Source organism: Pyrus communis, chromosome 10 (genome assembly GCF_041283825.1).
Source record: "Pyrus communis isolate YQ-2024b chromosome 10, ASM4128382v1, whole genome shotgun sequence".
NCBI lineage: Eukaryota > Viridiplantae > Streptophyta > Magnoliopsida > Rosales > Rosaceae > Pyrus > Pyrus communis.
The window spans coordinates 29591107-29617252 of NC_142574.1; the positions used below are offsets into that span (position 1 = coordinate 29591107).

A 26146-nucleotide genomic window follows, 5' to 3' on the forward strand; every position below is an offset into this window, starting at 1 on the left:
TGAAAGCTAAAAAAAAAAAAGTTGAGTATTTAAAATTAAAAGAAGTGTCTTATGCTAAATAAAAAATAAAAATAAAAATTAAAAGAAGTATCACATTTTAATAATTGATATATTTTTCTTTTGTTTGGGTGGGACATATTGACACTAAATCCTACACATGACAAAATCACATTACACTCGATAACACGATATGAATATTAAACGAATTTTTGTAGTATGATTTTCAAATAAAGATTAAGAAATTAAACAATCTATAAAAATTTCAATTATACCACATCCGAAAATTAAACAGTTTCAATTATACGACGTCGAAAATTACCCTAACTTGGCCCATTGTATGCACACCCAACTAAACTCAACTAGGCCCAAAGTTCCCCAAAAAAAAGAAAAAAGAAAAAAAGTTTTGGAGACGTATTCATGTTAGGAAAGGAAACCTTTTTCAGAAACAAGTACGAAACCCAGTCAGTTTATGCTTCCACCAATCTTGTATGTTTTGTTTTTTATTTTTTAACTCTCTTTTTTTAACTCTTTAAGCAGGCAGTGGACCTCCTTGTCGCACTTTACTGAGCCTAATTTCCACTGGGTATGCACTGAATATTCGGTTTCTCGTGGTTCAGCTTCTGGGTTCGTCCGTTCTTGGAGCTTGTAAGTTGTAAGTGATCAAATTCATGGGTTTTTACTTTTTATCTGCCTCCTCCGTTTTTTATTATGCTTGTTTTTTTATCAAAGGTTCGAACTTCTGAGGCGTTTTGCTTGTTGATCAATGAAAGTAGGTTACTTTTCGTGCAGCTTTTGGTAAATTACAGAGTCTTTTGTAGTGTTGGTTATCTCAGTTTTTCTTGCCTGCGATTCTTGGGGTTTCATGCTGTTCTTCTTATCGTGTCTTTGGTCGCTGAGAATTCGAAGAAGAAAAAAATTGCATAATTTTAAAATATATATGTGTGTGTATATATTATGTATGTTTTGAACTTTAGCTTTAATGATTTGGAGATGGCAATTTTCAATTTAAGGTGTCTAATAATTTGAAAGCCTAGCATTAAGATTTTTCTGTAGAAATTTCTAGGCTCCCATACAGCATGCAGCGTAATAATTTATTTTTAGTCAAATTTTCCCCGTCTGTTCCCTCCGTTTAGCAATTTAGGTTATACAATTTGGCATTAATATATATCTGAAACCATTGTCAAATTAGCATCAACAAGTGATGATTTTACGCTGCGTTTCTCGCAGTTTGAGTAAATTCGGACGCAACCCAGTTGCCTTTGGTATGAAACCTAATGATTTTTATATAGGGTTTGGTCTGAAATTGATATAACGTCTGAGGGTACTTTAGTGTTACTTGTTCAAAGTTATCGGTGTCATTTACTTTGGGTAGTATGCGTTGCCCTAGCGTTCCCTTGATCAAGAAAACATGATTTTGTACTCATCCATCCATGTCTATATGACTGCAGGCTATATTGAGTTGTTCTTGGACTAAGGAGGTTGAGAAGTTATACCTTCAATTGCATCTAAAATTTATACATTATTGTGGTCTTAATGGATACGAGTTGTAAAGGCATATCATGGTTTGGGAACTTATACCAGAAGTTTGAAGATTTGTGCCGGGAGGCGGAGGAAATAATGCAGCAGGTATTGCTTTTTGTTTATGTCCAAGCATCTAGTTCTAGTTTTGCCTTATGCCACAAGTTTCCGCTCAGCATCTACATTTTCCGAATTGTTTTTTGTCAATGTTGATAAGCCTTTTTTTATTTTGTTGCTTGCATTCTCACGCTCAGCTTTATCATCTCTACTCTCACGCCTGCTCGCCTTACTTTTATGGAAAATTCCTTTGTTTGACAGGAAGTAATTGAACCTGCTATAAGCCAGTTGGAGACATTTAATGAGAATTTTGAAAACCTTCTCTCCCTGTCAGAAGCTATAGGAGATGCACTCGGTCAATCTTCAGTGGATATAGGGGAAGGGGCAGCTTCCGATTCATCTCTTTCACAAAACGCTAATGATGCAGCCTGTGTAAAATCACCGGCAGGCACTGATGAAGACTGCGATAAAAGGTCATTAGATGACGCGTACAGAGTCCACTTAAGCTCTGTGGAATTTGTAAAGAACGTTTCCTGTGGTTTATCGTTGGAAGAAACTGATGCCCTAGAAATATCAAGCCAAGAAATTGAATTGGATGGTGGAGGCAATATATTAATCCCAGCCTCGGATGATGCAGGAGGGTGTAACTCTCTTGTGGAAACAGAGGATAGAAGTGGTAACCATGCTGACATGCCTTCTAATATTTCAGATGACATACAATTTTTCAATGCTGTTAACTCTGTAGAAGCTGGTAAAAGAAGCCCTGCGGGCATTGGATCTTGTCCTGCCACCGATGCCCTAGAAATATCCAGTTGTAAGTATAGCTGCATCTAGTATCCAAATATTTGTATGCTTCTTCCTTATGCGTTGTTTTTCTACTAATTTTTGTGTTTCCTCGGACAATTGTGCAGCCTGCTTGACCACGGATGTGACAGTTTCTCCTCCTGGTGGGATTGAGCTGCACAAAAGTTTTGATGAATCAAAATCTGCCGTGCCTTTGCCAGTGTGTGACAGTTTTGATGAATCAGGGTCTACCGTGCCTTTTCCAGAAAGTGGTAATTAATAATTTCATCGATTTTCTTTCCTATGTTGCAGTTCTATCGCCTTGAGTTCTAACATGTTATAGTACTTGTCTAAATGTTTTTGTTTTTGCGTGCGTGCATATCATTACCTGGCCCTTTAATAGAGGACCCGTTTTCTTTTGATGCATATCGGCAGTTTATTTGATTTTACGTCAATAAAATGTTTTAGCAGTGGTAAGAAAGTATATGTTATCAACTATTACTTCATAAGGACCTCATGGCTCCCTTTCAGAAGAGCTGGATAATGACGTTACCAAGTCAGTCTTACAGACTTCACAATCATTGAATACGCTAAAGCTTGATAAAAGTTGCATTTTAGTAGATGGTAGCGGAATTCAATCCATTTCTTGTCAAGACGCAAAATGCAGGTCTTACAAGGTACAACAAACTCCTTTTGATAAAACTTGGAACTGATGAAACATATTAATTTAAGCTCTCTACTCACATTGACACAACAGACATTTTGATTTCTTTCTTTTTGGTTCTCAGAAGAAACTGAAGGACGCATTTGCTTCGAGAATGAGATTATTGAAGACGCGCAACCATAAGCAGCCTGCAGATTGGTCCGGAGATCTTGACGCAGGATTTGATCAAAAGAAAGGGAAAAGCTTCACAACAATCGCAGTCGTTGAGAAATCTAGTTCACCGGATTACGAATTTTCTGAGTCTGAGTGGGAGATTGTTTAGATTAGAGTACCATTCTTGATATGCAAGTTTAAGAGAACCACCATTCTGCTTCCTATTTGTTGTGGAGTTGAAAACACTGAGGTTCCTAAAAGGCTGTGAAAAATACGCTTCCATTTTTGTGACGCTGAAATTTATTTTTGCTGCGGATTGAGTTCAATATTCTCTTTTGTTGCTAAAGTTTTTTATTTAAGCATGAAAAGACACAAATGTATAACTTCACAACTTTTTGCTTGATACAAGTTAACCAAAATTTTTCGTGGAAACAATCTCTTTGCAAAGTGAGAATAAAATTACGTACGATAGATGTTCTTCCTCTGGCTCTCACAAAGCGGAGAGTCTTGTTGGCTTGGAGTCGTCCTTTTATAGGCTTACCCAACGTCTTTAACTCGCTAAATTCTTATTTTATTTTTGAAGTGAGCGTACTTTGAGATTTGAGCATTGTGTCAGATCAAAATTGGACGGCTAAACATATGTTAGGCTAGGGTGTGGTTTGATTGCCTTCTAGAAATGAATCTTATACTTGTTACACAAGTAGGTAACGGAGATTCGTACATTAGACATAATAGTGACTTGAATTGTAACGTTTTAATACTCTACATAGTAACGGGAACAAAAATTTGAAAATTGTTGAAGTGACCCTAATATATATTTGTTTGAATTTAAAAAAAAAATATTTGTTATTTATTTTTGGGACTTAAAAAAAAAAGAAGATTGTTTGGGAGATTGCATTCCAAAAGGGAAAAAATAAAAGGGGTGGTAGGAAAGACGCGGGAATATGGCGGACGGTTGGTTGGGTCCCTCTCACTCTCCGGTTCTTGTCAGTGTTGTCACTCCCACTCTCCCCCAATTCCCTCTCAGATCTCATTCCACCATGTCTACCCTCCGCTCCCAAAACCCTAACCACCTCCGCTGCTCCTCCTCCCCCGCCATCCCCAGCCCTAGCCCTCCCCCGCCCTCCTTGCTCGTCTTCTCAGGCGGGACTGCCTTCAACGGCGTCGTTGAGGAGCTCAAGAGTTTCACCACTCGCGTCGCCCACGTCCTTCCTGTTTCCGACGACGGCGGAAGCACGGCCGAGATTGTTCGCGTCCTCGGTAATTCCGGCCTTCATTTTCGATTAGTGTTTTTGTATTTGGGGATCGCTTTCTTATTTGTTGTGGGTGTATGTTAGGCGGTCCCGCTGTCGGAGATATTCGTTCGAGATGCTTGAGATTGGCTGATAAGAGCACTTCCGAGGCGGTGGCCGTTCGCAGATTGCTTGGCCACCGGTTGCCGCTCGATTCGCGGCAGGCCAAATCGGAATGGTAATGTTTGCTATCATTCTAGTTAATTTACTGATTATGTTCATTCGTAGAAATTATGTCAGGCATTGCAAATTTTCGATCTTTGGATTTAATCAACGACGAAAAACGATAAAAAATAAAAAATAAAAATCATATCTTTGAGAAATGGGGGTTTGTAGTTTGTACTTTCGTGTTTGTTGGTCATTTCTAGGTGATAGGTTGTTGATTTATCCTAAATTATGCTTATTTACTTGGTAGGTGTTACTGTGGTGGGGTATTGACTATTGAGTAACGGTCTGCTGAGTTGAGAATTTGACAGGTATGATATTGTGGAAGGAGAACATTCTCTATGGACGGGAGTATCGAAACCATACAGGGAAACCATTCGTGCTTTTCTGGCTTATTTTCAGAATCAAGTGAGTCATTGGGCGAGAGTGCCTAAAATATGTTGTTTATATGTATTTTGATTTCAAACTTGTACTGAACTCATCTGAACTTCTTCAATTGCCTTTTCTAATTCAGATTCTCCGGCGATCAGATGAATCATTTTGCTTCAGTAATGGCAGGTGTGAAGTGTTTTCAATAGCTATGACTTGGCGTATTTCTGTTTTGTTGTTTTCTGGTGCTTAATTGGAATTCAGTAATCCCTTCCGTTTAACTAAGAAATGTTTCTAAAGGTGTACTACAATCAAATACCTGTCGTAATTGGATTTCCTTGTGTGATTACTTAACTTATTTCTTAATTTTTGTTTTGCAGCATTGGGAATTTCTTCTTTGCAGGAGCACGTACATTTTTTCAGTCCTTAGATGCTGCAATTTTTTTGTTTTCTCGTGTGTCAGATATCCCTTCAGAAAGTCTTGTCCTCCCCGTGATTTCTACCAACGACAGGCTTACATTAGGATGCGAATTATGGGTATGATTGTTGACATACAATTCTTGTGCCTTGACATATTGACATATGTATGTATATGATTTTTAATATGGTATTGGCTTACTGTGGAACCGTGGTTGTATAATTTGCAAGATTCTGCCGATACTTAATCGTGCTGCATTCCTTTTTGCGCTGTTTATGCCTAGGATGGAACTATAATACGAGGCCAGAACGAAATTTCTCATCCAACCAAGGGACATACAGAACCTGTCAATAAGGTATGCTGATATGGTATTCATGATCTGGAAAGTTTCAGTCTGTTGGTGTTCTGATAGTTCAACTTTTTCCTGAGAACACATGACATGGAATCTTTTAGAATGTTCCATTCCTTGTAAGAAAAGCACGTGGTGGTGTTGAGATTTGCATTTTCCTTTAGTGGCAGAATTATATTACATAACTTCTCATTTATTAAAAATGATGGCTTACTGTGGACAGGGAAGCTCTTCATTTCCAGCACTTCCTTCGAGAATAAAGCAGGTATTCTACATGTCAAGTGAGGGCCAAAACTTGCTGCATGAGGTGAATGATACGTTTCTATCGTTTCCTTTTTTCTTTCCTTCATTTTTTTCTGTTTCATGTAATGAGATGCCCTAATATTTTCCTTTTGGTTTTTATTGTTGTACTTCAATGAGGACCCAATACTGGAGTCTTTTGTTAAATCATTATTTTATCTAATATTGCATTTACTTAACATTCGTTAAAAATATTTCAGCACTACCCTAAAACACTGTAATTTTCTCATGTCATGAAAAAGTTTTCTCATGTTATGAAAAAGAATACTGGTCCCTCTCTAAAGATTAAAATGCTTGCATATGCAATGAAATGCACATGTCCGTTGTGTATATGCTTCTGCAGTTCCTAAAACCAGAACAACGGTTTTCTCATTGACTAGGTCTTCCCTGCTGCAAACCCAGCTGTCCTGGATCAGTTGCGTAATGTGGACTGCGTAGTTTATGCCATGGGATCCCTGTTTACTTCTATTTGCCCATCACTGGTAACATTACTACCATCTTAAATATGCGGCGTTTATTTATTTGTTTATAGTTTTCCAGATGTGAGAAACCTGTATATTCATAATTTTCATTTATTCTGCTTCATTCTTTAGGTGCTGATTGGCATTGGGGAGATTATATCGTCAAAGTCTTGCCCCAAGGTACGTTTTCATCACACTTTCGAGTTACATGTTACATGATACAAGTGCCAATTGAACAAGTTGTCATGTTGGTTTTTCCTCATTGTTGCAAAGTTTTATGATATACTCCAGATTAGCCTTATAGATAGACATCAAGGAACAGATTATTTATTCTCCATGTCAAGTTACATGTTGAGTTGATTCAGTTTGTTCTGTTAAAAGGTGCTTTTGTTAAATGGTACCCGTGATCGAGAGACAAGTAGTTTTTCAGCTTCTTGCTTTGTAACCGCTATTACAGATGCCCTAAATCGAACATATGGAAATCCTCATAAGAGTCTTGAAAACCTTGTAAGTTAGTGCATGACTATGAGATCGTCATTTATTTATACAGGGAACATGTAATTTATTACAAGTTTATATTTCCATGCAGCCTAATCAATACATCAACACTCTATTAGTTCCCAAAGGTGGTGAGGTTCCTATAGATGTTCAACGCTTGGCTGCCCAAGGAATCTTTAATGTGGTATGTATCCAAATGCTTTTTCTGTTAGTTTCATGAATTTAAAATTTTACGTTTTTAGACTGCTTGTTGGCCGTATATATGTTTGTTTCGTTACCTGAATATCAAAGTTCAGACTAGAGTGACCTTTCGCAGATTGTTGTCGATTCCATACGTGATCCAAAAGCTGGTGTAGTCTTCGACCCAAAGTCGTTAATACAAGCCCTTGCTGGTGTGATAGGCAGATACGTGAGTACAAATCTTACAGTAGTCCAATGACTGCGCTCAATGGAGCAAGCATAGTAATTTTCACGTGGCTATTGATTTCTGGTCACTAGTTTCATTTTTCATGAGGTACATCTTCAATAGCAAATCAATCTTTTGACAGCATATCTCTGTATCAAGTAGTACTTCATGTTTCCCAATATCTTGCTGCAATTACGTTACTCGTTAAAAATTTGACCTTGTTGATTTCAGGAACACTTTCGCACTTACTCCGACTGTTAGGCGATCCTCGTTGCAAGGATATATGAGGGAAGTTGGTAGTGTTATAAGAAGGGAGAGAGGATCAGATACAATGACCCCTCTCACAAGATGTTTTCTGATGTACATAATTGACTTAGATTATTCATGAACCGAAAATTTTCGGTATGCTTGGGACACTTGATTATGTATTGAATGATTTGTGTATATACGGTTCTTGTACGCAAATGTCGCTGTAGTTTAATGCGAAATTAGTCATCTCGAATTGTGTTGGAGCAAATCATCTTGTAGTATTTGTCTATTCTTACCTACAACCAGGGATATAGAGTTTCCGTAATATCCTAACCACATGAAGGGTGTTGTAGACTCGTGAGGATACATCCCCAATGGGTTCGCCTGTGCCTTTGTATCAAAAGAAGCAAAAAGACAAGGTTTCCAGGCAAATACGAAATTTGAACCATACAACTCTTCGAACAAATAATGCATAATAACCAGTTTCTTTAGCTTTTTAATGGACACAATGTTTAATAACCATTTTCATTTTCATTTTCGGACATCGGGATCGGGGCATGTCAAATATAATTAGGGAGTGTATTTAATTGGAAATTTGAGGGATTTTAATTCTTTTAATGAATCTAGGGGTATTTAATCAAGATTTTAAGTGGTTATTTGAAATTCAAGGGGTATTCAATTAGAATTTAAGATAGTTTATTAAAATCATTAGAAATCCGAGTATATTCAATTCAGATTTTAAAGAAGTTTATAACATTTCAGGTGTATTCAATTAGAAATTGATTTTAAAGAATTTGAGAAAGTTAAGGAATTAGAGGGAATTTGAGAGATTTGGTAGTGTATTTTAAACATCCAAAAATCTCATATATCCCATAAGATTTCGAGGGAATTGAATCAAAATTTTATATTGAATTTCTTTGAATCAATTAAACTCCATAAAAATCCATGGATTTATAAATCCATTAAAATCTCTCAAATTCTCAATTGAATACACCCCCTTAGTGTGGATCTAATTTTCTTTTCATTTAGGTGTGCGGAGTTTTATCTCAAAATACCTCGATTCTCTAGACTTAAAATTTTAGATAGTTCTTGCACTTGATGAAGTTGAAACTTGATGTACATTAGAGCAAGTTTTATCAATTAGCCAAGCATAAAATTAATTCAGAAGATCTGCTACCGCAAGAGAATTAGTTTTGAAAAGGATACTTAATTACGTGAAGAGCACTTTGAATGCCAGTCGAGCAACTCTGAGTTGGAGGGCCACTGCATTGACTTACCATTGCTAGTACTTGAATTTCAAAAAATCATCATCAAATACTGGAGTTTTACGTTCAAATTTCATGAACCTCACCCCAATTCCGTATGAACAAAGTATGAGGTCACTGCTGCAGATTGGTAAATTTGTGGTCATCAGCACCATTAACGGAAACTAAAGGCCAAGGGGCAAAGACTTCAGCAATAGACCAAGGACTTGTAGTCATCAGACCCTTGATTCATCAATGGATCGTTCGAACTTCTTTGTGCACAAACTCCTCGGCGAAAACAAAACAAGCGTAGCATTCGGGCTAGATTGATTGATGAAGTTTACCGTGAGTCATCAACCTGTGGAATGTGCCTGGAAATTTGGCTCGCTTCCAAATTCCTATCCTAACAATTTCAACAAAGTGCACATGCAGGACATCCCGAACGTCTTCTATATAAACCGGTAATATCATGCTTGCTTCTTCACATCCAGCTTGCCAATCACTACTTGAAACAAAGCCATTGTCGACACAGAGCGCCCTCTCATCACCGCAATGGCTTTTGAAAGAAACCTTTTGATTGTTACCATACTCGTCACCTTGGGGACCTTGGCATCTGAAGCCACGTCCCGCACATTGTACCAAGCCTCCATTGCTGCAAAACATGAGCAGTGGATGAAAAAGCATGGACGCGTTTACCAGGACAGCGCAGAGAAGGAAAGGCGTTTCCAAATTTTCAAAAACAATGTGGAGTTTGTCGAGAAATTCAACAGTGAAGGGAACATGACTTACAGCCTATACATCAACCGATTTTCGGATATGACCTATGACGAATTCCTCAGGGATTATACTGGATACAAGCAGCCCACTGAATCAACCTCATCCACAGCTGCATCTTTTACATACGAAAACCTGAGCCTGGCTGATGTTCCCCAAAGCATTGACTGGAGGGAGAATGGAGCAGTTACTCCAGTAAAATTTCAAGGGAGCTGTGGTAAGAGCACCAACCATCATATTAACATAGGGCTAAGCTTCATTGTACATATGTATGTATTGCATTAATTACTTTCTTCGTGCATTCATTCCTACGGAAATTAATTCATATCTGTTTGTTCGAATAAATGCAGGTTGTTGCTGGGCATTTTCTGCAGTGGCTGCAGTCGAAGGGATTACCCAAATCAAAACTGGCAAATTGATCTCACTGTCTGAGCAACAACTTGTGGACTGTGATACAGATAACAATGGCTGCCAAGGTGGTTGGATGGGTAGTGCCTTTGCATACATTCAACGAAACGGAGGAATTGCCAGTGAAGAAAATTACCCATACCAGAGTTCAGATGGCAGTGCCGGAACATGTGACATGAACAAGGCAAATGAGGCTGCCGCCCAGATTACTAGTTATGCAGAAGTACGTCCCAACAGTGAAACCGATCTACTCAAGGCTGTGTCCATGCAACCAGTCTCCGTTGCCATCAATACATCACCAGCCTTTCAGCATTATTCAGGCGGGGTGTTCACGGGCGATGATTGTGGGACAGAATTGAACCACGCTGTTACCATCATTGGGTATGGGACAGCTGAAGATGGCACCCCCTATTGGTTAATCAAGAATTCATGGTCCGATACGTGGGGTGAGAATGGCTACATGAAGATTCTTAGAAACGCTGAAGCCCCAGGTGGTGTTTGTGGCCTCGCTATAAGACCTTGCTATCCGACTATGTAATGTATTAATGAAAGGGTGGAGTAAGCTTCTCCACTTTGCCTATAGGTTATAAGTACTGCAGACAAAACCCATAGGCTGTGAAAATGCCTGTATTTTGTACTTGCAAAAAGTATGTTCTATGACATTACACTATTTTACCTTTATATTCGTCAATGAATTTTCCTACCCTGCTTAGGCTAAATTAATAACCACAGCTGCAACGGCAGTTTGCTGGATTATGCCTTTGAATCCATATAGGAAAACAGAGCAAGTGACAAAACGAGCATGCTTCCCAGATGACTGGTTATGGAACGTGCCTTCCACAGTGAAAACCAAAAGGTCTCTTTTGAAAGCTTGAGACGTCCCTAACAAATTTTCAGAAGGAATCTTCCTCAAAATATGCCATCTTGACTTCCAAAATGCCTAAAACGTCCAAAAACGTAGCGCTGCACGCTGGGCCTTCTTTTCCTCGCCACGCCACGGTCAAAAGGCTCGGTAGAAAAATTTGGAATTTTGATACAATTATCTTGAAAGGCTCACGAACATCCTTCAACTGGAATCACTCCAAAATTCATCCGTTTAATAATTTTTTGCTCCAAATAGAGTCGAATGTGCTATATTAGAAATATAATTTAAAGTATTCAAATCTCATCAAAATAATCAATGAATAATATATGGTATAATATGGACTCATCCGTTGTCATCACAAAGTCCTCAGTTCCATCGGTACTTTGTGAACATTGACTTTTGAGAAAAACCTTGCGATTATTTCAATATTCATCATCTTGGGGACTTTGGCATCTCAAGCCTCATCGCGAACATTGTACGAAGCTTCAATTGCTGCAAAATATGATCTGTGGATGGCAAAAAACGGACGCGTTTATATGGACAGTGAAGAAAAGGAAAGGCGTTTCGCCATATTCAAGAGCAACGTCGAGTACGTGGAGAAATTCAACCGTGATGAAAATAACACACACAAGTTAGGAGTCAATGAATTTGGCGATTTTAGCCACGAAGATTTCGTCCAACAATATACTGGATACATAAAGCCCAATGAACAGACATCATCCGCAGATGTATCTTTTAGGTACGAGAGCTTAGGCGGTCCTGATGTTCCCCTTAGCATCGACTGGAGGATGCATGGAGTCGTCACCACGTAAAGAATCAAGGACCCTGTGGTAAGAGTCTAAGAGATCAACTTTAAATGCTTTATTTTGTATTACTATCTTAAATGTTTTTATTCTTTCTTAGTCCATATCTTACCGATATTTGAACATATCGGCAATGTATCAAGTACACTAGAACACATCACTATTCCTCGGTTTTGTAGTATGTATTGACATTCATATTTTGTGTTATATATTGCAGGCTGTTGCTGGGCATCCTCTGCAGTGGCTGCTTTGGAAGGGATTATCCAGATCAGAACAGGTTAGTTGAGATCACTATCCGAGCAACAACTTGTGGACTGTTCCGGAGATTACGAAAACAAGGGCTGCCATGGTGATACTATGGTGACTACCTTTGAATACATACTGCAAAATCGAGGAATCGCAAGCGAAGCAAATTACCCATACGAGGCTACTGAGGGAATATGCCACACTAACAACTCAAATTGGCACACTTCCAGTGCATGTATAACTGGTTACGAATTAGCTCCTCGCAACCGCGAAAGCGATCTAATCAAGGCCGTGTCCATGCAACCGGTTTCAATTGGCATTCTTGTCACCTGGCTGGACTTTAGATTTTACAAAAGCGGGGTCTTCACCGCTGTACAAGGTTGCGGGACAGTCCCAAACCACGGTGTCACCATCGTTGGCTACGGGCAAGCTACAGACGCCCCTCCCCTAGCCAGAAGTGAAGCTCACGAGCGACGGTTTGCCCCTCTGCTCCCGTCTAGGGATGGCAATGGGACGGATTAGGTTCAGATGTGCCATCCCCAAAACTGAACCCGTAGAATCCCCAAACGGGTTTTCCCCATAACCGAACCCGTCGGGTGATGGATTTTTGATCGGAGAACGGTTTTCCTCATTATGAGATTTATATATTTATTTATATTATTAACTAAATGAAGAATATTTAAAAAAAGAGATATTAAATAAATTGCTATTATTAATACAATTGATACAATGCATCTAATAAGTAATATTAAAAAATTGTATGACTAAGAAAACATTTACACTCTTAAAAATTATAAGCATATAATTCCTATTATTAATGATATAAAAGTAAATAATTAACTTCATATTTAATAATGCATGGTTATTAACAACCCATTAATTTCATATAATAAATATTTATATTTTATTTATTTATAGATGAAATGGTTTGGTTTCAGGTATAGGTTTGGGGCGGATACCCCAATAACCATAACCGAACCTGAAACTGAAAAATTTACCTGAAGGTTACCCATACCCGTAAAATACCTGAAATTTTATACCCAAAACCAAACCATTCTGATCGGTTACTTGCGGGGATCGGATTTGACGGGTTAAATTGTCATCCCTACTCCTGTCGGAAAACCTGCAAGTTGTGAAGCCCCTTCCTAATCGGAAAGCACATTAGGCGAGACTAGGAGGGAGGGATTAAGCAGAGTTATTCAAGTCTGGGCGAGGTTGGGCAGGGCGGGGTGCGGCTAGGTGGGCGTCTATGAAAAAGTTGGAATCTGAAAGTTTTTTTGCACAGTCAATCACGCCCGAGGAAAAAGATGAGGTCTCAACAACCATTTTAATTCGAGTAATGTTATTCATACATGTTTTTGTACCACATTTTCATACCACCTTAGGTGATATTTGATGTGGACAGTCACATCATTTGGATTAATCAGATTTTTAAATTTAGTTCATTATTTAATAAACTAATAATTAAGAAAAACTAGTTAATTAAATATTGATTATGGTATACGAAGAGTCTTTGTCTTTCATTTCCTTGGGTTTTGCAATTTTTTCAAATGATGTGGCTGTCCACATCAGATGCCACTTAAGATAGTATAAAAATGTGATATAAAAATATAGCATGAATAACATTATTCTTTTAATTTCACGGTTTATTTAAGATGGTCCCGCCATCTTTTTAATCACCGCACATTTCTTTTAGGCCCCATCTTCTATTTATTACTTTTTATATCCCTTTATTTTTCTCTTTCTTAACCTAAATATCAAAATTTCCCCTCTTAACCCAATATCACTTTTTATTTCTTTTAAAATAACACCATATATTTTGTACCTAAAACTCTTGCCTTTTTAAAAAATAACGTTTTATTTAATGTTTAAATATAATTTTGTTAAAAAAAGTGTTTAAATTTAATTAATTTATATAATAGATTATAAATTTATTTATAACCCCCTAATTTGCCTAGACCCTGCCTACGCGATATCCCAACCCGTCGCCCGATTAATGCTAGCTTCTTTTAGAACCTTGTTTTACAAACCCCTTTTCTAATTCTTTGCCTTCTGTGTGCCCAGATTGGCTGCAGTTTGCAGCATTCAATCAACCAACAACAACCTTGCAGCTGCCTTTCGTTCCATTCCAAGTGAAAGCCAACATAGTCGATTTGATACTTACGAGTGGTTGGAGTAAAATATAGCAAGAGATGCTGCATTTTGCCATTATTGCTATATTTTCAAATGAAAACAGGAGATGTTGGCAGTGATGTCTTCACTGAAAAGGGTTTTTAATGTAATTTGTTTGTATTGATAAACTATGGACGATATTACTAAATGGACTTGGTTGTTTCCCTTTTTTTGAACTTTGCACTTTTAAATTCGCCCCTCCCCCTTCTAATTCCTGACTTCAGTTAAGTTAAGTGTGTAAATCTAATTTTCTTCCCAATATTGAGAAAGCTCCGTCGATAAAAAGGGTTTGTATTTTGTATCTGATTAGCATAATTGAAGACGGCATCAAGTTGTTTTGAAAAGAATATAATTAAGTGTGTGAATCTAATTTTCTTTTCATTTAGGTGTGCGGAGTTTTATCTCAAAATACCTCGATTCTCTAGACCTAAAATTTTAGATAGTTCTTCCACTTGATGAAGTTGAAACTTGATATACATTAGAGCAATTTTTATCAATTAGCTGAGCATAAAATTAATTCAGAAGATCTGCTACCGCAAGAGAATTAGTTTTGAAAAGGATACTTAATTACGTGAAGAGCACTTTGAATGCCGGTCGAGCAACTCTGAGTTGGAGAGCCACTGCATTGACTTACCATTGCTAGTACTTGAATTTCAAAAAATCATCATCAAATACTGGAGTTTTACGTTCAAATTTCATGAACCTCACCCCAATTCCGTATGATGAGGTTCACTGCTGCAGATTGGTAAATTTGTGGTCATCAGCACCATTAACGGAAACTAAAGGCCAAGGGGCAAAGACTTCAGCAATAGACCAAGGACTTGTAGTCATCAGACCCTTGATTCATCAATGGATCGTTCGAACTTCTTTGTGCACAAACTCCTCGGTGAAAACAAAACAAGCGTAGCATTTGGGCTAGATTGATTGATGAAGTTTACCGTGACTTGAGTCATCAACCTGTGGAATGTGCCAGGAAATTTGGCTCCCTTCTAAATTCCCATCCTAACAATTTCAACAAAGTGCACATGCAGGACATCCCGAACGTCTTCTATATAAACCGGTAATATCATGCTTGCTTCTTCACATCCAGCTTGCCAATCACTACTTGAAACAAAGCCATTGTCGACACAGAGCGGTCCTCTCATCACCGCAATGGCTTTTGAAAGAAACCTTTTGATTGTTACCATACTCATCACCTTGGGGACCTTGGCATCTGAAGCCACGTCCCGCACATTGTACCAAGCTTCCATTGCTGCAAAACATGAGCAGTGGATGAAAAAGCATGGACGCGTTTACCAGGACAGCGCAGAGAAGGAAAGGCGTTTCCAGATTTTCAAAAACAATGTGGAGTTTGTCGAGAAATTCAACAGTGAAGGGAACATGACTTACAGCCTATGCATCAACCGATTTTCGGATATGACCTATGATGAATTCCTCAGGCATTATACTGGATACAAGCAGCCCACTGAATCAACCTCATCCGCAGCTGCATCTTTTACATACGAAAACCTAAGCCCGGCTGACGTTCCCCAAAGCATTGACTGGAGGGAGAAGAGAGCAGTTACTCCAGTAAAATTTCAAGGGAGCTGTGGTAAGAGCACCAACCTCCATATTAACATAGGGCTAAGCTTCCTTGTACATATGTATGTATTGCATTAATTACTTTCTTCGTGCAGCATTCATTCCTACGGAAATTAATTCATATCCGTTTGTTCGAATAAATGCAGGTTGTTGCTGGGCATTTGCCGCAGTGGCAGCAGTCGAAGGGATTACCCAAATCAAAACTGGCAAATTGATCTCACTGTCCGAGCAACAACTTGTGGACTGTGATACAGATAACAATGGCTGCCAAGGTGGTCGGGCAGTTAATGCCTTTGCATACATTCAACGAAACGGAGGAATCACGGGTGAAGAAAATTACCCATACCAGAGTTTAGATGGCAGTGTCGGAACATGTGATATGAACAAGGAAAATGAGGCTGCTGCCCAGATCACTAGTTATGCAGAGGTGCCTCCCAACAGTGAAACCGATCTCCTCAAGACTGTGTCCATGCAACCAGTCTCCGTTTCCATCCATGCCTCACCAGCCTTTCAGCATTATTCGCGCGGGGTGTTCACTGGTGATGATTGTGGGACAGAATTGAACCACGCTGTTACCATCATTGGGTATGGGACAGCTGAAGATGGCACCCCCTATTGGTTAATCAAGAATTCATGGTCCGATACGTGGGGTGAGAGTGGCTACATGAAGATTCTTAGAAACGCTGAGGCCCCAGGTGGTGTTTGTGGCCTCGCTATAAGACCTTGCTATCCGACTATGTAATGTATTAATCAAAGGGTGGAGTGAGCTTCTCCACTTTGCCTATAGGTTATAAGTACTGCAGACAAAACCCATAGGCTGTGAAAATGCCTGTATTTTGTACTTGCAAAAAGTAGGTTCTATGAAATTACACTATTTTACCTTTACATTCATCAATGAATTTTCCTACCCTGCTTAGGCTAAATTAATAACCACAGCTGCAACGGCAGTTTGCTGGATTATGCCTTTGAATACATATAGCAAAACCGAGCAAGTGACAAAACGAGCATGCTTCCCAGATAACTGGTTATGGAACGTGCCTTCCACAGTGAAAACCAAAAGGTCTCTTTTGAAAGCTTGATACGTCTCTAACAAATTTTCAGAAGGAATCTTCCTCAAAATGTGCCATCTTGACTTCCAAAATTGTAAGAACCCGTCCCGGGTTTTACGTAAGAAAATAGGTATTTTTGTATTTTCACTAAGTTTGGGGGATACCTTCCTTTTTAAAATTGTTTTTGAACCTTAATTGGTGAGCCCAAGGGGCCCACCCCCTGTTTTTGTCCCCCGGTTCCTTCCCTTGCCCTTTTCTTTTCTTTTTTTTTTTGAAAAGTCTTCTCCTCTCTTCTCTCTTTCTTCCTTCGTGCTCTCTCTTTCCCCCCTCCTCTCGGTGCTCTTTTCTCCGAGCAGAACACACCCACACACACACACACACACCCATGCCCACACCTATAGCTCTTTTCTAACCCTGTGGTTGTGTTTTGGACGTCAAACCACGAAGAAACCACCTCGAAGACATTTCCCAGTTTTCCCGCGAGCACCGTCCCTTTCGAGGCGATTTCCAGCCAAACCACGGCGAGTTGGCCGGCGTGCGAGGTATCAATCTCTTCGTCTCGCTGAGTACTACAACTTTCCTTTTTGTTTCACCTAATTTCATTGAGTATCGAAGAAGTTATACTCATTTGAATCTTACCCAGTTTCCGGCGACCTCAGTGACTTTCGAGGCAATTTTCGGCCAAACCACGGCGAGTTGGCCGGCGTGCAAGGTATCAATCTCTTTGTCTCGCTGAGTACTACAACTTTCCTTTTTGTTTCACCCAATTTCATTGAGTATTGAAGAAGTTATGCTCATTTGAAATCTTACCCAGTTCCGGCGGACACCCGTGGCTTTCAGGCTGTTTTCCGGCCAACTCCGACCACGATGACGGGAACCAAGGGTATATTTCGATTCCTTACCTTCGGGGCTTCAATTTGGTATATTGAATGACATGTTTTGGTTGAGTTTAGAGCTCCAACGGAGCTTGGGAATTTTCCGGCCGAGTTCCGGCGTCCTTCTCCGGCGCACCCAGGCGTTCGGGCCGTTCTCCACCCTCACACGGGCCTTAGGCCTGTTTGGTCTCTGGCCCAAAACCCAAAACCTTTTCCTTTTTATTTTTATTTTGTTTCTTTAAAAACCCAAGGCCTTTGGGCCTTTCCTGCCAAGCCCAAACCCATTACCCTTTTATTTGGGCCTTTGGGCCGTGTGGTTTCTAACCTAAAACCCAACCCACCTAACACCTAACCCAATTACCTTAACCCAATTACCCTAACCCAAAACCCTAACCCAATTACCTTAACCCAATTCCCTAGGGCCCTGACCCGTGACCCTGACCCGTTGACTTGACGCGTTGACCGGTGACTGGGTCAACGGTCAGCGTTGACTTTGACTTTGACCGGTTTGACCGTTGACTTTTTGAGTTTTCGTGCGGGACCCCTCCTAATCTAATTTCGACGTCCTGAACCCGTTTCCGATGTCCGTTTTCCCAAATTCAATCGTTTGAGTAGAGTTTGACTAAATGTACCGTTTATGTGTTTAGGGGCGTTTAATTGTGGCGTTTCCGTCTTCGCTAGTTGCGTGGCTCTTCGGCAGCTAAGTACTGTGAGTGGACCCTTTCTAAAAATGCATGTTTTGATAGTAGAAATGCATACATGAAAAGCATGATTTGATGATTATGTTTTATGAACGTTTTACGAGATAACATGCTTATTGAGGCTAGTTTGAATTATTACTATTTTTTCCTATAACCCATGTTCTTATAGCATATCTGATGGATGACGATATGATATTTAGAACATGTTTAGAACACCTCTTTATAGTATAGATGATGGATGACTTTATACTATGAAGTTGATTTTCAATATATGTATGTTCACTGGTTTTATACTTACCTAGTGGTCCTTTCCGCTACGGGACGTAGGGATAGATCCGGTCCGTCCCGGGCGACGGTTTGGTGTTGGCATAGGGCCTGGAGTGTGTTTTCCTCTGACTGTCTGCTCAGAGACGGGGAGCCGGCAAGGGGCCTGAAGTGCATTTTCCTCTGACTGTCTGCTCAGAGACGGGGAGCCGGCATGGGGCCTGAAGTGTTATATCGGACATTCACTAGTGTTTATTATTTATGCGAATTATGATTTGAGACATTGCACGACATGCTAGGTTCGGAAAACCTATGTTTTTCATTATATATATGTGTTTTCATAAAACCTGGGGGTTAGTATGTTGATAACTGTTTTATTATATATATATCAACTTGGTCCACTCATGTTTGTTTTGCGCCCCCTTCAGGACTTAGAATCGAGGCATACAATCCCGACGTCCAGGCACTTCCGCATCGGCATCTTCGAGTCCTCTCGGTGTAGGACCCATTCCTTTGTCTCATTCAATTTTATATTATTTTCTTTTAGTGTTCTAGATTAGAGGTGTGCTCTGAACACGGTCCTTATTTGCATATTCATTATTCTTTTATATTTATAAGCCTTATTTATCCTTTGTTTTCAGCATTTGCACTCGATAAATGGCTTTCGTCACCTTCGGGTGTCGGCCAGCACGTGCCTATCCTGGTATTCAGGGAATATCGGGGTTGGGGCCTGTCAAAAATGCCTAAAATGTCCAAAAACGTAGCGCTGCACGCTGGGCCTTCTTTTCCTCGCCACGGTCAAAAGGCTCGATAGAAAAATCTGGAATTTTGATACAATTATCTTGAAAGGCTCGCGAACATCCTTCAACTGGAATCACTCCAAAATTCATCCGTTTAATCACTTTTTGCTCCAAAGGAAGTCGAATGTGCTACATTAGAAATATAATTTAAAGTATCAAAATCTCATCAAAATAATCAATAAATAATATATGGTATAATATGGACTCATCAGTTGTCATCACAAAGTCCTCAGTTCCATCGGTACTTTGTGAACATTGACTTTTGAGAAAAACCTTGCGATTATTTCAATATTCATCATCTTGGGGACTTTTGCATCTCAAGCCTCATCGCGAACATTGTACGAAGCTTCAATTGCTGCAAAATATGATCTGTGGATGGCAAAGTACGGACGCGTTTATATGGACAGTGAAGAAAAGGAAAGGCGTTTCGCCATATTCAAGAGCAACGTCGAGTACGTGGAGAAATTCAACCGTGATGAAAATAACACATACAAGTTAGGACTCAATGAATTTGGCGATTTTAGCCACGAAGATTTCGTCCAACAATATACTGGATACATAAAGCCCACTGAACAGACATCATCCGCAGATGTATCTTTTAGGTGAGCTTAGGCGGTCCTGAAGTTCCCCTTAGCATCGACTGGAGGATGCATGGAGTCGTCACCACGTAAAGAATCAAGGACCCTGTGGTAAGAGTCTAAGAGATCAACTTTAAATGCTTTATTTTGTTTTACTATCTTAAATGTTTTTATTCGTTTTTAAACTAGAATACTATCGATATTTAGTCCACATCTTACTGATATTTGAACATATCGACAATGAATCAAGTACACTAGAACACATCACTATTCCTTGGTCTTGTAGTATGTATTGACATTCATATTTTGTGTTATATATTGTAGGCTGTTGCTGGGCATCCTCTGCAGTGGCTGCTTTGGAAGGGATTATCCAGATCAGAACAGGTTAGTTGAGATCACTATCCGAGCAACAACTTGTGGACTGTTCCGGAGATTACGAAAACAAGGGCTGCCATGGTGATACCACGGTGACTGCCCTTGAATACATACTGCAAAATCGAGGAATCGCAAGCGAAGCAAATTACCCCTACGAGGCTACTGAGGGAATATGCCACACTAACAACTCAAATTGGCACACTTCCAGTGCATGTATAACTGGTTACGAATTAGCTCCTCGCAACCGCGAAAGCGATCTAATCAAGGCCGTGTCCATGCAACCGGTTTCAATTGCATTCTTGTCACCTGGCTGGACTTTAGATTTTACAAAAGCGGGGTCTTCACCGCTGTACAAGGCTGCGGGACAGTCCCAAACCACGGTGTCACCATTGTTGGCTACGGGCGAAGCTACAGAGGGACAGGGAGGGGCGGCAGCCCCTCCCCTAGGCGGAAGTGAATCCCACGAGCGACGGTTCGCCCCTCTGCTCCCGTCAGAAAACCTGCAAGTCGTGAAGCCCCTTCCTAATCGGAAAGCACATTAGGCGAGACTAGGAGGGAGTGATTAAGCAGAGCTATTCAAGTCTGGGCGAGGTTGGGCGGGGCGGGGTGGGGCTAGGTGGGCATATATGAAGAAGCGGGAATCTGAAAGTTTTTTTGCACAGTCAATCGCGCCCGAGGAAGAAGATGAGGTCTCAACAACCACTTTAATTCGAGTAATGTTATTCATTTTGTACCACATTTTCATACTATCTTAGATAACATTTGAAATGGACAGCTACATTATTTAAATTAATTAGATTTTTAAATTTAGCTCATTATTTAATAAACTAATAATTAAGAAAAATTAGTTAATTAAATGATGATTATGATATACGAGGAGTCTTTCTCTTTCTTTTCCTTGGGTTTTGCAAATTTTTCAAATGATGCGGTTGTCTACATCAGATACCACTTAAGGTGGTGAAGAAATATAGTATAAAAACATGTTATGAATAACATTACTCTTTTAATTTCATGATTTATTTAAGATGGTCCCACCATCTTTTTAATCGCTGCACATTTCTTTTAAATAGTCCCCATCTTATATTTATTACTTTTTATATCCCTTTATTTTTCTCTTTCTTAACCTAGATATCAAATTTTCCCCTCTCTTAACCCAATATCACTTTTTATTTCTTTTAAAATCACACCTATATTTTGTACCTAAAACTCTCGCCTTTTTAAAAAAAGGAAAATTAGAATCCCCTGCACTTTTCTAATACTCTTTAGATTAAACATTGATTCTATTTTGAAATTTGATTAGGACGCCTAAATAATAGCCATGTCAGCATTTTTATATTTATTTAGATTACATGTAATTATTGTGTTTTTTTTTTAAATTTAAAATGTTAATTATTATCATTTAAGGTTGATATATTTTTGTATGTGGCCTTTTTTTAGGAAGCCAGTTTCTTCTCCCACATTTGAGATGTATGGTTTCTTCTCCCACATTAGAATTCTGTGATCCTCATTTTTGAATTTTGAATGGACTTATCCATTTCAATTAGTGGTTGCTTTCACTATTTTATATTGATATCATGTGAGATAATTAGACGTATTCTTTGTTTTCGGAGGCTTGAGGCTAGTACGTTCATATAATATATTTAAACGTATTGAATACGTATCAAGAAGATATATAAAGTAACTTACCAAATATGTTTTTTTAAATAAATATAAACGTACCAAAATAATATATAAATGTACCAAATACATACAAAAAAGAAATATGAATGTACCAAATACGTACCAAGAAGATATAAAAAATGACATACCCCGACCAAAATCAAGGCGTGCGCCGGGATGTGACAAAATAACGTACCAAATATGTACTAAGGAGAAATATGTGTTTAATCAAGAGGAAATATGTACCAAATATGTTATTTTTTTTAAATAAATATAAACGTACCAAATACATACAAAAAAAAAAAAAATAATACCAAAAGGTATATTAAATATAATGGCAAGTCGCATTCATGGGTATTTTGAAAGACTTTTTATTGGAATTAAATTCTACAATATTTATCTACAAGATTTTTGGAGTTTCAATGTATTATCTAGGAATTAAAAGGTATATTTATATAATGGCAAGTTGGGTAATTTAAATTATAAAAAAGGCTACTTCTAATCCATGTGGCACCTAAAATGTAGGAAAATGTTTAATCAAAATTATAAAAGGTATAAATGTTTAATCTCAAAATTTTAAAACCTAGGCATCTGTATCAAAACCCCCTTAAAAAAATAACGTTTTATTTAATGTTTAAATATAATTTTGTTAAAAAAAAGTGTTTAAATTTAATTAATTTATATAATAGATTATAAATTTACTTAAATCCGCCTAATTTGCCTAGATCCTGCCTACGCACGATATCCCAACCCGTCGCCCGATTAGCGCTAGCGTTTTTTAGAACCTTGTTTTACAATCCCTTTTTCTAATTCTTTGCCTTCTGTGTGCCCAAATTGGCTGCAGTCTGCAACATTCAATCAACCAACAGCAGCCTTGCAGCTAGACCTGGCAATTTCTTACACGACCCGTTAACACGACACGTAAACGATACGAAAATAACGGGTTTCGGGTCAACACAATAACTAATCGGGTTATTATCGGGTCACACGATAATAACCTGTTAATAACGGGTCCTTAACAAGTTTACACGAGAGTGACACGCGGGTAACCTGTTTCGACACGATAAGAAAAATGTTATTTTGATGATTTTAATTTTTTAAACTACTAAAAAAAACTTACTATAAAATGCAATAGATATAATGAATATGTATATATTGTTTATTAATTATTATTCTATTATTAATCTATATAAATTTTAAATTTTAAGTTTTTTTTTATTTTTTTTATAGTATATTATAGGCAAAGATTGAGATTAAAAATCATAAAACACATTAAAAATAAAAATATCAAGTAATTTAAAAATACCAAACACATAAAAAAATTATAATAATTAATTTCCCGCCTAATATTTAACCCAAAGAAACTCTAAGTGTTAGTTAATGTATCGTTTTGATGGGATACGCATCCTATGAAACTAATTTGAAAGATCCAACCGTCAAACTTGTTTATATATGCTTCGAGATCGCATACGCCAAAAATTGCAAAAAAAAAAAACATTCAGAAATCAAGTAACGAGACAAAACTTTTCGACGATTATAAACGAAAATCACGATTTAACGGTTATTTTAACTCTGATTTTGATGATTTTTTTACAGCTACACTCCTTGACCCTATATGAATACAATGAATGAATTCGATCTTCAATTTAAAATATTTACGCTAGTGGATACCACAAAATCTTATGTTATACTTGATGAAAGTATAAATAAACTCTTAAGTTTTAGTGAATTTATCGTTTTGATTGGATACGCATCCTACGAAACTAATTTCAACGATCTAACCGTCAAACTTGTTTATATATGCTTCGAGATCGCATACGCCAAAAATTGCAAAAAATAAGCATTCAGAAATCAAGTAGCGAGACAAAACTTTTCAACGGTTATAAACAAAAAATTACGATTTAACAGTTATTTTAACTCTGATTTTGATGATTTTTTATAGCTACACTCTTTGACCCTATATGAATACAATGAATGAATTCGATCTTCAATTTAAAATATTTACACTATTGGATACCACAAAATCTTATGTTATACTTGATGAAAGTATAAATAAACTCATAAGTGTTAGTGAATCTATCATTTTGATGGGATACGCATCCTATAAAACTAATTTTAACGATCCAACCGTCAAACTTGTTTATATATGCTTCAAGATCGCATACGCCAAATATTGCAAAAAACAAACATTCAGAGATCAAGTAACGAGACAAAACTTTTCGACGATTATAAACAAAAAATTACAATTTAACGAGTATTTTAACTCCGATTTTGATGATTTTTTACAGCTACACTCCTTGACCCTATATGAATACAATGAATGAATTCGATCTTCAATTTAAAATATTTACACTAGTGGATACCATAAAATCTTATGTTATACTTGATGAAAGTATAAATAAACTCTTAAGCGTTAGTGAATCTATCGTTTTGATGGAATAAGCATCCTACGAAACTAATTTCAACGATCCAACTGTCAAACTTGTTTATATATGCTTTGAGATCGCATACACCAAAAATTGCAAGAAACAAACATTCAGAGATTAAGTAATGAGACAAAACTTTTCGATGGTTATAAACGAAAAATCATGATTTAACGGTTATTTTAACTCCGATTTTGATGATTTTTTACCGCTACACTCCTTGACCTTATATGAATACATGAATGAATTCGATCTTCAATTTAAAATATTTACACTAGTGGATACCACAAAATCTTATGTTATACTTAATGAAAGTATAAATAAACTCAAAGTGTTAGTTAATGTATCGTTTTGATGGGATACGCATCCTATGAAACTAATTTCAATGATCCAACTGTCAAACTTGTTTATATATGTTTCGAGATCGCATACGCCAAAAATTGCAAAAAACAAACATTTAGAGATCAAGTAACGAGACAAAACTTTTCAACGGTTATAAACGAAAAATCACGATTTAATGGTTATTTTAACTCTGATTTTGATGATTTTTTACAGCTACACTCCTTGATCATCTATGAATACAATGAACTAATTTGATCGTCAATTTAAAATATTTACAGAAGTGGATACCACAAAATCTTATGTCATGAAGATCTATGAAAATTGATGATTTTGTAACAGGAATAACATGTAAGCTTTGAGTTTCATTGGCAAGGTTACATGGTCATTTAGATTTTTAAAACCCTCCAAATCTCATGAACAATGTTATTTATTTGAGTGAAAAAGTAATAAAATTAATAATAATTATTGTAGAAGTGTGAAAAATGTAATCACTCGTAATGAAAAGCTTTACAACTTTCATTAAGGGGTCAATTACGAAATTTAGTATGTATATACTAATTTAGTATTATGGTTTACATTTTTTTTGAGTCAAATTATGTTTTTCATTTTCATTTTTATTGATTTAAAATATATTTTTCTTAATGGGTAACGGGTCAGGTCATATTACCTGAAAATATTAACAGGTTGATTTCGGGTCGGGTCATATTACCCATTTACTTTAACGGGTATTACACAACACGACTTGTTAAGCTATCGGGTATGACACGAAAACGACACGAACACGAAAAACACGACACGAATGCCAGGTCTACTTGCAGCTGCTTTCTGTTCCATTCCAAGTGAAAGCCAACATAGTCGATTTGATACTTATGAGTAGTTGGAGTAAAATATAGCAAGAGATGCTGCATTTTGCCGTTATTGCTATATTTTCAAATGAAAACGGGAGATGTTGGCAGTGATGTCTTCATTGAAAAGGGTTTTTAATGTAATTTGTTTGTATTGATAAATTATGGACGATATTACTAAATGGACTTGGTTGTTTCCCTATTTTTGAACTTTGCACTTTTAAATTCGCCTCTCCCCCTGCTAATTCCTGACTTCGCCACATACTACAGATGGTACCAAGTACAGGATATTCAAGAATGAATGGGGTGAGAGCTGGGGCCAAAATGGCTACATGTGAATTCTCAGAGATGCTGGCCTCCTGAAGGTCTTTGTGGCCTTGCTACAACGGCTTCTTACCCAATTATAGATTGATTGTCTCTGCTTCAAAGACTACAATTAAGTGCGTAAATCTAATTTTCT

At 37.8% G+C, this 26146-nt stretch overlaps 4 protein-coding genes, 1 long non-coding RNA gene and 2 pseudogenes across 12 annotated transcripts; all 7 read left to right on the plus strand.

The window, feature by feature from the left end:
* The first annotated feature begins 427 nt into the window (after positions 1-427).
* LOC137730113 (uncharacterized) lies at positions 428-3501 on the plus strand. 6 transcript variants are annotated; one of them, XM_088677319.1, is made up of 7 exons: positions 428-449; positions 535-652; positions 1449-1626; positions 1837-2389; positions 2487-2630; positions 2890-3035; positions 3147-3501. In XM_088677319.1, exons 3-7 carry the CDS (start codon positions 1534-1536, stop codon positions 3342-3344), a joined length of 1134 nt encoding a protein of 377 aa, XP_088533445.1. In that variant the 5' UTR covers positions 428-449; positions 535-652; positions 1449-1533; the 3' UTR covers positions 3345-3501. The 6 variants fall into 6 exon arrangements, with proteins under 6 accessions (XP_088533445.1, XP_088533448.1, XP_068325278.2 ...); XM_088677322.1 differs by lacking the exon at positions 428-449 and having other exon boundaries at positions 454-645; positions 2893-3035; XM_068469177.2 differs by lacking the exon at positions 428-449 and having other exon boundaries at positions 465-652.
* Positions 3502-4052: 551 nt separating this feature from the next.
* MEE18 (maternal effect embryo arrest 18) lies at positions 4053-7950 on the plus strand. 2 transcript variants are annotated; one of them, XM_068468491.2, is made up of 13 exons: positions 4053-4435; positions 4513-4645; positions 4944-5040; positions 5147-5190; positions 5382-5538; positions 5703-5774; positions 5992-6075; positions 6449-6550; positions 6662-6709; positions 6911-7036; positions 7119-7211; positions 7344-7541; positions 7665-7950. In XM_068468491.2, the coding sequence occupies exons 1-12, from the start codon at positions 4120-4122 to the stop codon at positions 7464-7466; spliced, it is 1395 nt and encodes a 464-aa protein (XP_068324592.2). In that variant the 5' UTR covers positions 4053-4119; the 3' UTR covers positions 7467-7541; positions 7665-7950. The 2 variants fall into 2 exon arrangements, with proteins under 2 accessions (XP_068324592.2, XP_068324593.2); XM_068468492.2 differs by having other exon boundaries at positions 4066-4435; positions 7324-7541.
* Positions 7951-9398: 1448 nt separating this feature from the next.
* On the plus strand, positions 9399-10874 carry LOC137730214 (senescence-specific cysteine protease SAG12). The gene is made up of 2 exons (XM_068469282.2): positions 9399-9917; positions 10051-10874. Exons 1-2 carry the CDS (start codon positions 9479-9481, stop codon positions 10644-10646), a joined length of 1035 nt encoding a protein of 344 aa, XP_068325383.2. The 5' UTR covers positions 9399-9478; the 3' UTR covers positions 10647-10874.
* Positions 10875-11371: 497 nt separating this feature from the next.
* Positions 11372-12544, plus strand: LOC148693856 (senescence-specific cysteine protease SAG39-like; annotated as a pseudogene).
* Positions 12545-15259: 2715 nt separating this feature from the next.
* LOC137727238 (senescence-specific cysteine protease SAG12-like) lies at positions 15260-16745 on the plus strand. The gene is made up of 2 exons (XM_068466098.2): positions 15260-15785; positions 15922-16745. Exons 1-2 carry the CDS (start codon positions 15263-15265, stop codon positions 16515-16517), a joined length of 1119 nt encoding a protein of 372 aa, XP_068322199.2. The 5' UTR covers positions 15260-15262; the 3' UTR covers positions 16518-16745.
* Positions 16746-17119: 374 nt separating this feature from the next.
* Positions 17120-19297, plus strand: LOC137729237 (uncharacterized). Of its 2 annotated transcripts, XR_015952323.1 has the most exons (5): positions 17120-17366; positions 17468-17536; positions 17639-17707; positions 18347-18408; positions 19093-19297. It is a non-coding gene; the product is annotated as an uncharacterized LOC137729237 (long non-coding RNA). The 2 variants fall into 2 exon arrangements; XR_015952322.1 differs by lacking the exon at positions 17120-17366 and having other exon boundaries at positions 17373-17536.
* Positions 19298-19725: 428 nt separating this feature from the next.
* Positions 19726-26098, plus strand: LOC137728534 (senescence-specific cysteine protease SAG12 pseudogene; annotated as a pseudogene).
* The last annotated feature ends 48 nt before the right edge of the window (positions 26099-26146 follow it).